Consider the following 10,525-nt stretch of genomic DNA (forward strand, 5'->3'; position numbering starts at 1 on the left):
AATATTATCAAAACAATTAACATTCTTTTTATCCTCCGTAATGTTGGAAAAATATTTTTGAAAACACATTTGTTCCACCAACTCAGCTGCTTTTCCTCTTAGTTTAGACCACGATATGCTCATACCATAAATGTTATCATTATGAAACACAGGATAATGTCAATTACTTTCAAAAATTTTAAAGAAAGATTCATTAAATCCACATGTTTTGAAATCTAAAAGTAAGCGGCATAAAAACCTTGTGGAGATTAACACTAAGTAAATGACGAGAGCGGTCAGACACAATTCTACTCAAATGCTCAACCTGAGTCATGAGATAATCAATAATTCGAATATTGTTAAAAAAGATGCACTCAAGTCTTTGGCACATGGTGGCTCTATTCCAAGTAAAGGTGCCCTAGAGTAACTAATATCAAGCAAATTACAATCCATAATCATATTACTAAAATATTTCATTGCTTAAGGATTAAGAGAGTTTCCCCCAATCGTTTTAACAGCATTAGAAATCTTATTAAAATCACTACCAACAAGTCACAAAACATTAGAACACTACAGAAAAATTGCCAATTACCGGCGGCTTTTTCCTGCGGTTAATATAAATTTTCTGGTAGTTTGTTAACCGTCGGTATAAACCGCATAGGAAACAAATTATGGTGGTCAATATTCGGCGGCTAAGTCTTTCAGCAGCCATAACAACAGATAAATTCCAGCAGTCATCGTGCTTGTGACAGTCGGTTAATTTCTGCCATCTTATAGAATTTTACTTTAAGTTTGAGGTCTTTTCTATAAAAAAATAAGCCCGATGCATTCCTTCATTTCAACTATCAAACTAGAATTCTACTAATAATATCCTCATCTATTTCACCACCATCACTCTGAACAACATATCAAAAATATCTAAAATGTATACTCTTATTAATTACTTATGCCTAAACTCACAATCCACCCAATAGATCTATTACTATTAAAATTACACTACATATATTCAATTATAGATATACTCAAACAAAAGTTCTTAGACTCTAAGGTTGACCTCTACATTCAAGTTTACCTTCAACTCCCTCTGTGGTCTTATCGATCAATAAGAAGAATATCATTAACAAAAGGCATACACTAAGGAACAACCTCTAGCAAATGTCTAGTAAGAACATCCATGGTTGAAGCAACAAGATAACGGTTTTAATGTGATCCTTGATGTAATCGATTTGAAATATAAAAATACTTGGTCAAACCACCTTTTTTTTTAACACAAGTAACAACTTATCTATACATATCCTTAATGACTTGAATATGAGCATTATTAACCCCTTTCTTTCCTCAAACTCTCCATAGCACATCTCTTAGAACTTTATCATATGCTTTCTCTAAATCATATCATATGTAGGTCATCATTATTCTATCTATGATATAAAAAGATATGGGCTTAAGGTTGATCCGTGATGTAATCAAACTGAAATATGAAAATACTTTATCAAACTATCTAGTTTTTCTTTTCTAGAATTCTCCATAGCAATTCTCTTGGAACTTTATCGTATTCTATCTATAAATCAATAAATATCATATGTAGGTTATCATTATTCTCTCTAAATAATCATCCATGACTAAAGAAACAAAAGAATTAAATTCAAAAAGAGCCTTCGGGCAAGCCGGACAAAGGACGTAGGAGGGGAAAACCAAGGGCATTGGAGAGCAGAGTGGGGGCGTGATCGGTGGCCGGAGTGAGGGTGTAATTTGTGGTCAAAGTTACTGTGTCGGCGGCTGGAGTCCTACAGATGCAGTTAGAGGCAAGCGCGAGCAATGCCTGGAGGAGAAACAAATACACGACCAAATGAGGAGGAAGGGCCTATTTGGCCAATTTTAGTTCAATTTTTGGTGTTTATCTAACGGTTTCGACGGCCTGAAAAACACTTAAAACTGAAGGCAAAAAAATACAAAATTGGCGGCCAATTCAGTGGTAATTTTATCGCTGGCATTTTGAGTGGTTTATTATTAAAAATCGCAGGGTAAACCGCCAGTTATAATCGGCTTTCATACGGCCAGTAATTCTGGTGATTTTTTAACTGTCGGAATTATCGTCGGTAATTTATGATTTTCCTGTAGTGGAACTTAAATAGAAATATATAACTAATTCCAAAGGATCATCATATCAAAACTAGAATAAGAAATTTAAATAAAGGAACCATAAAAGTTAAATTGATAAAATACATATTTAGTATGAATCACTTGGGGGTACTCATAAATAATGATAACACTTATAGGCCTATTCCAAAAAAAAAAATAAATTTTATTCGTGCAATTAACAAAAATCATATTAAAAACAAGATAACTACCCATAGAGGCTAATTTAAGAGAAGAAATAAACGGTTCAATTAAAACCAAAACATTGCCATTAAGCATCCCACACATTTTTCTAACTGTATATCTAGAATCAGAACCCCCCACACCCCTCACATTCTAAATAAGAGCATTAACCATTAATATATTTTAAAAAAGTTTAAGCTTTAGTAGAATGAGTAGTGGGTAAAGGAGGATTCTTGTTATATTTATGTTTCTTCTTGCTTACTTTATTAAAACTATCATCATCCTTAATGTTAACACAACTCCCTTCAAGAGAAGACAGTGAAGAAGCAGTGTTAACATAAGAAGTCTTGGGTTCCATAGTAGCAAAAATATTACTAGAGTTAGGAGCAATTTCTTCCTCCTCACCAAGCATCATTTCTCATGAAGCAAAAAGCATCGAGTGTGAAATCAATTGATTCATTCTCAATTTCTTTTTTAATCAACTAAATAGAAGGATTATGCAATGGATTCCTATTCTCTATAAGATTGTTATACATTATAGAGTTAACAAAAACAATAAGAATATTTTTTCTTGATCCTTGTCATTCTTTAACTTTCAACTATGTGTATGCAATTCCACTATGTATGTTTGTTCGGAGCTTTGTCTACTAATTTAGTTAGAGGTTTTGGACTAAAATCTTATGTATGTGATGTGTGTATAAGTTAGCCATAATTGTCCTAAATGTCCCAAAAAAACTTTCAACTATAGGTTGATTTCTCAAACTTTATTTAATGTATATTTTATAATATCGCACTTGAAGACGTGGCTTTCATTTGTATTTTCTTGATTCTAAAAATACTTTTTTTTCTATAACTTCAAAAAAAAAAAAAAAAAAAAAAAAAAAAAAAAAAAAAAAAAACAAGTGATTTAAGATAGATTATCTGTTACATCTCTATACATCTATACCTTCATATATCAAGTGAACCAAAAAAAAGATGGTAACATTAAACTCAGCACATTGAAGCAGAGGCGATTAATTAAGAAGACATTGCTCAGGGCTTTGTTCAATTGAGCCTTGATACTATTATAAAAGATTGTTTGCAAGGAGATGTTTGAGCAAACATTTTATTTTTATTTTTTGAATGATCACAAAAGTATTATGGAGTATCCATAATAATTTAATATATGAGTAATATTTCTTAAAATAGACTTTCAGATATATATTTTTTCAAAAATAAATGTGTGCGACATATTTGTTTAATTACACGTACAATTAATAGACCTGAAATTAAGGTGCCAATGTGGGAAATCTCCACATGCTCTTTCTTTCTTTTTTTTTACTTTTCCATGGAAAGAAACATGTGTTCAAATGGGGGAAGAATCTGAAGGATTCTTTCCATCGACATTTTAACGAGGAGCGCAAAAATTGACCGATTTGAAAACGAAGGTGCTCTGGGATATTTTGGCGATTCTAGGGTTTTTCAGCCTTGCTCTCCGCGCCGCCTTCGTTCCTCCGATCGGGAGAGGTTAATCCTCTCCCTGATGGAGATCAACGAATTCCCCCCTCTTCAAAATACTTTGATCCTGGGTCGGATTCCAGCATCTCAGAATGGTTCCTTCGCAAAGAACCTGGCAAATCCTTCTGCATCTAAGGAAGATTTCCCGGTTTCCTTTGTTCGGCCAAGTCAAAAACTTGTTTTTAAAGGAGAAGATCTCTTCGAAGGCATCTCGGTATGGTCTTTTTCTTTGATCGGATATTCTCTAGGGCCAAGGCTGTATTACGAGAGACTTCTCGCAGCCATGAAAAAGGTTTGGATACTGAAAGGTTCGTTTTCCCTTCTCTCGTTAGCAGATGGTTTTTTCCTGATCAAATTTTCTAACCAAGAAGATTTTGATCTTGTTTGGTCTGGAGGACCTTGGTTCATGTTAGGGAAACCATTTATTCTCCAAAAATGGTCCCCTAAATTCCAACCGAAGAGGGATGAACTTTCTGAGATTCCCCTTTGGATAAAAATTGTTGATATCCCCTTGGCCCTTTGGACCCCAAAGGGAATTTCGACTATAGCCAGCTATATTGGTAATCCCTTATCTGTTGATTTTCTTACTGCTAAAAGAGCTAGATTAACCTATGCTAGAGTCTGTGTTGCTATCTCTAAAGATTCGTCTCTCCCGGATGAAATTCCTATCAACATTGAAGGAGAAGATATCATGCTTAAAGTAATTTACGACTGGAAGCCAAGTCGATGAGAAGGATGTGGATCTTTGGTTCACAGTTATGCTTCCTGCAAGTCGAATCTGAATCCTGAGCCGGTTGTTCGTCCCCCTCCTAAAACCAAAAACAGAGGTAGAAGTCTTAGCCGGAATCCTAGATCCCAAAATCCGGCTCCGATGAAGCCAACTCCTCCGGAAAAGGTAATTTCGGCTCCGGCGAAGCCCACTTCTCTGAAAAATGTAATTTTGGAAAGCAATAACAGGAACGTTAATAACTTTCCAAAATTAATTCCGGCGCCCGAAAAGGAAATTTCTCCCCTGATTCCTAATAATTGCATTGGTAAAGATGCAATTATTCCTAATCTGAATTATCTTGGTAAAGATGCAATTATTCCTAATCTGAATTCTCCTATTGAAGAAACTTCTTCATCTGGGCAACCTTCTATTCCTTCTGAAATTCCTCCAGCTAAGGTTATGCTGTCAAACAAATTCTCGGCTCTTCAAACGGATGATCCTCCGGACGTTGAGTTGGAAGATAATGGCTCTGTAAGTAATATGCATGATTTTAATTTAGTTACTGAAGTTTCCTCCTCTCAAATCTCTTCTGGAAACAAAAATCAAACATCTCCGATTTCTATGACTACTAGAGCTAAGTCGGCCAGGAAAGGAAAAAATTCTAAAAATTAATGTTTTTGCCGCATATTGGATGTTGGAATGTTAGAGGTTTCAATAACCCTAACAAGGTTAAAGCTTGTAGAGAGCTGGTTAGAGATAACAATCTCGGTTTATTGTGCATTTTAGAAGCTAAAGTTCACAATGAGTCTATTAATGACCCTTGGTTTGTCAATTCGCATATGATTTTTAATACGGAAGATAGTATTAATAATTTTAGCCACTCTAATCCAGGTAGGATCTGGATTAAATGGAACCCGAATATTATTACTTTCTCTCCTCTCTTTATTGCTTCTCAAATTATTCATGGTACTGTCACGGTTGGTACTCAACCGCCGGTTTTAATTTCTGTTATATATGCTGCTAATAATGTTTGTGATAGGAATATTTTATGGAATCAGCTGAGAAATCTGATCCCGGATCCCTCCATGGCTTGGGTTATTATGGGTGACTTTAACTGCTACAGATCTGTTGATGAGAAATCCGGTGGGCATCATACCCATAATAGCCAGTTGGGTGAGCTTAACAAAGTTATTTTTGACTGTGGTTTACTTGATTTAGCTTCTGTTGGTCTTTTTTACACTTGGTATAATCAGAGACTTGATTCGCCTATTCATATTAAATTAGATAGGATGCTCACTAACAATGCTTTGCTTGAGAGATTTCCTGATGCTTTTTATAAAATTCTTCCCACTCATAATTCTGATCACTCTCCGTTAATTTTAGCTGTTTCAAAGTGTGATAAAAACCCGTCTAGATTCATGTTTAAAAACTTCTGGATTAACATGGATGGTTTTTGGGAGATGGTTTTAGATGCTTTTGATAGGCATTATAACTGTAGTTCTATTGCTGCTTTTTATAGATCTTTGCAGATTCTTAAGAACTCTCTTAAAAGTAAAATTTGGACTTCTTCTTGCTACCTTTTAGATACTATGGATAATATTAAGATTAATCAGCAAAAATATATTGCTGATCTGCAGCAGGACCCGTTGAACATGCATTTAAATTTTCTGTATAAGCAATCCTGTGACAATCTCAATTCTCTTAGCAAAGCGTGGTCCTCTTGGTTATACCAAAGGGCTAAAACTAAATGGCTCAGAAATGGGAAAAATGATCTTGGTTTTCTCTATGCTCATATTAGATCTAGGAAGAATTTAAACGTCATCAAAGAGATCACCACCTCTGAGGGTAAGTTTGACAATAAAGCCGGAATTGCTGAAGCTATTATTAAGCATTTCAAAGAGATTTTTAATTCTCCCAGACCGGTTAATGAAAATGTTTTCAGCATTCCTGTTGGGAACATTATTCCCTCGAATATGATTGAATCCTTAACTCTGCCTTTTACTGATCTAGATATTAAAAATGCAGTGTTTAATGGTTCTTCTTGCTCTGCGCCTGGTCCTGACGGTTATACGTTTGATTTCTATAAAAAAGCTTGGCATATCATTGGGCATAAGTTATGCAATGCTATTAAAAGTTTTTTTACTACTTGCCAGCTTCCCAAAGGGGTTAAAACTTCAGCCGTTACTCTTATTCCTAAAAAACCGCATGCTTCTAATATTAATGATTATAGGCCTATCTCGTTATGCAATGTTTTTTATAAAATTATCGCTAAGCTTTTGGCTAATCGTTTGAAGTCTGTTTTACCTTTAATTATTCATGAGAGTCAAGCTGGGTTCATTCATAACAGGTGTACTACGGATAACATTTTGCTTGCCTCGGAAGTGCTTAGAGAGTTTAATTTTAATAGAAACCTTTTTTGTGCTAAACTGGATATTAAGAAGGCCTTTGATACTGTTTCTCAGAAATTCCTAATTAATAGAATGAGGCAAAAGGGTTTTCCGGACATGTTTATTAACTGGGTTAATTGTTGCATCGCTAATGTTCATTTTTCTATTTGCCTGAATGGGTCTTTGGAGTGGTTTTTTAACTCTTCCTCTGGCCTTAGACAAGGTTGTCCTTTATCCCCCCTTCTTTTTTGTATTGTTATGGATGCTCTTTCTTGCAGCCTCACCTCGAATTTTGTGGGGAATAATAGTCCTGTTTTTAATATTAATGGCAAGAATTTTAATCATCTTATGTACGCAGATGATCTTCTTGTTTTTGGTATGGCTAAAGCTCAAAATGCTACTAACCTTATGAACATTCTTACTGATTTTGCGGATTCTTCTGGACTTAGCATCAATCCCACTAAAAGCTCTATTATTTTCTCTAATAATACTTTTGATACTGAACAATTTTGTAGCATTATGGGTATTATTCAGAGAAGTAGTTTCCTTACGTATCTGGGGATTACTATATCTCCAGAAAGGCTGAATGCTTATCATTTTCAAGTCCTGTTAGACAAAATTATTTCCCATCTATCTTGAAGGCTGGAAGGTAAGGTTTCTTTCTTTAGCTGGTAGAGTTCAGTTTCTTAAATTCACTATTTCAAACACTCTCGCCTATTGGATCAAAGGGTCTATCATACCTAAATGCATTTGTAAGACTATAAACAAGTTATGTTGAAAATTCTTATTTCATGGGAATATTAATGGTAAGAAAGTGCATATGATTGCTTGGGAGAAAACTGTTATCCCTAAGCAAAATGGCGGTTTAGGTATTGTTTCTATTGATGCTTGTTATTACAGTTATCACTGCACTTTTATTTGGAATTTTCTTACTCAAGATAGTTTGATTTATTATTGGTTTAAGAATAAATATTATTCTCCTTGGAAGCCTCCGGTTGCCAAAGCTTCTAAGTTCTGGAAAGCTATATGTTCCACTGCTCATAAAATCAAGCATCATTTAGCTTTCAATATCACTTCTTCGTCTAAATTCTCTTTATGCTGGGACCCGTGGATTAATGGAAAAAATTTATATGAATTTTTTCAGATAAATCAGAGGATTACTGGGTTATTTATTAATAGTTGTATCAAGGATGAAGTTTGGGCCCTTCCAGACTTTTTACCTGATAATATGAAGCATGTTATTTGCGGCATTGAGATTAAAGAGCAACCGGTTTTGGCTTGGGATGGCTCTTTTAACCTGAAATTTAAAAATTTTTTGAAATCCTTTTATGATCATGAGAGGAGGTTACCTGGCACAAGTATGTTTGGCATAAATCTTACTCGCTTAGATACTCTATTCTAACCTGGATGGCTATGCTGCAGAAACTTAAAGTTGCTGATTTGTTAATCAAAAAATCTATTCAAGTCAATCAGGTTTGCTGCCTGTGCAACAATGCCCAGGAAGATCACAACCATCTTTTCTTTAACTGTGATTTTACCTTTAATGTTATTAGCAACCTTATTCCTGACTTAAACTCTTTATTACTTAGACCTACTTTGATTCAGGTTTTTGATTACATTGATAACCAGCTGTTTTTGTCCAATTGGGAAAAGAACTTCTGCTGGCTTACGATTGGATGCACTGTGTACCACCTTTGGAGAGAAAGGAACAACCGGAAATTTGCTAACAATTGGAATTCCATGGAGAATATTACCATTACTATCAAAAATGCTATACGGGTCAAAACGTGTAGCTGGAAGAGCTTTCATCATCTTATTGAGAAATTTCAATTTCTCTGAAATTTTGGGTGTTCTGTTGTCTGGCTAGGGCGGGAGCATTCTCTTTGCTGTTTTTGTTCCCGTTGCTGTATTGGTTTTTGTAATTGCTGGGTTGATTTGTTTATTAGTTTATGTTTTTGGCTTTTGTAAGGTTTGTTTGAGTTGAACTCTTTGTCTTTGTCTTTGTTACTCTTTGTGCTATTGTAAGTCTTTTTGTTAATTTTTTATCTTAATAAAATGGGCTTTGCCCCGGTTCTTCCCAAAAAAAAAAAAAAAACGAGGAGCGCAAAACTTGATCGAGGCATGGGATTTACGCAAAGTGATCACATTGTTAACAACAGATACAGTGGTTTCGCTGGATTTACAAGGATCTTTTGACTGATACGAGGTATGCGAGATTTCTTCTGGGATTTCTGGCAGGATTTCTGGTGATGATGTGGATGGTGTCGATCTTCAGGTTAGCAATTTCCTTTTTTTTTCTTTTATTTCTTTGGCTTTGAGTAGAGGTCAACAAGAAAGTGAAAATAATTCCAAGGGTTCAATACTAGTTATATTTATTTCACAACAATCGAACAATATCAGTTATATTTACAAATTTCAATCATTTGACTACATAATAATTTTTTCTTTGATGATTCACTGTGTAGGAATTATTAATCAACATAAAATTCATAATTTTAAAGAGAAAATATATTTGTTAAAAATACTTGAGCGCTTTTTTTTTTTTTTTTTTGAAACTTATGCACATCAATGCTTCATTTGGGACAGCTTTCTTTCTTCTTTTTAAAGCAACTTTCTAGCAAAAAATAAAAAAAAAAAATTATTAAAAAATTACTTTAAAAAACAGAAAGAAAGCCATCCAAATTGAAGCCTAAGAGGTCCAATTACAGAGTTCTTAGCAGTTTTCACAATAAGCATATAAGTTGAATAAAATTATAGTGCCTTTGAGTGTCATGATGATCAGGATGAAATGCTTCTTGTGCTCTCCCTTTTGCACTCTACATATGCTTTTAATCAAGTTGGATATATCTATATTGAAAATCCTAAGTATAATCCGAGAAAAAATCTGATTATTAAAAGCTATATTAATTAAGAAATGAAAATAATTCCAAGGGTTCAATATCAGTTATATTTCTTTCACAACAATCAAACAAGAAGCATAACAAAATTAACATAACACCCAACAAGCTAATCACACAAATAAATAGGACTATGATAGTAAATCATCATTAATAACGTTAACACGTAATCTATTTATCTACGGGCAACGCCATTCCCAAGTGCGAGATCTAATACAGCATTGCGAAGGATTGAAAACTATGTCATTGTGACAATCATAACCTCCTCCATCCTGTGGAAGACAGCATTCAGCCTTGGTAAGGCCTATAAGAAGCGTCAGAAGAAAAAGAACCACCACACAAATCTTGAGCATATTCATTTCCTAGATAACTAAGCTAAAGATCTGAGAAGAGAAGCAAGTTTGGGTGATTTGTAAGACCTAAAGGTTCTGATTTTTATAAGTCAAAAAGGCATACCTGTTAACATATCATGTGTTGAACAGTTCTTAAATTTCTTTTATATTGTTAACAGTCATTGTTGAGCGTTTATGACTGGGCGAGTATGATAACAAAAAGGACCAAGAAAGAAAATTTTTATAAAAATGCTGATGTGACGCTCATGATTTACAAGATAAAATAAAAGATAAACTTTTTTTTAAGAATTCCTCATAAAATTTTGGGAGAAAATTAAGATCGAAAAGAAATATTTGAAACTAAGATATAAATATGAAGGAGAAGTGTAGCGATCAAAAGTG

The 10,525-nt window shown here is 34.2% G+C and overlaps 1 protein-coding gene across 1 annotated transcript; it reads left to right on the forward strand.

Moving 5' to 3' along the window:
* Window positions 1-3,823: 3,823 nt before the first annotated feature.
* Window positions 3,824-8,878, forward strand: LOC114580910. The gene is made up of 7 exons (XM_028699806.1): window positions 3,824-4,498; window positions 4,571-5,038; window positions 5,236-7,497; window positions 8,039-8,164; window positions 8,317-8,367; window positions 8,500-8,673; window positions 8,762-8,878. The coding sequence occupies exons 1-7, from the start codon at window positions 3,824-3,826 to the stop codon at window positions 8,876-8,878; spliced, it is 3,873 nt and encodes a 1,290-aa protein (XP_028555639.1).
* The last annotated feature ends 1,647 nt before the right edge of the window (window positions 8,879-10,525 follow it).

Source organism: Dendrobium catenatum, unplaced genomic scaffold (genome assembly GCF_001605985.2).
Source record: "Dendrobium catenatum unplaced genomic scaffold, ASM160598v2 fragScaff_scaffold_1394, whole genome shotgun sequence".
NCBI lineage: Eukaryota > Viridiplantae > Streptophyta > Magnoliopsida > Asparagales > Orchidaceae > Dendrobium > Dendrobium catenatum.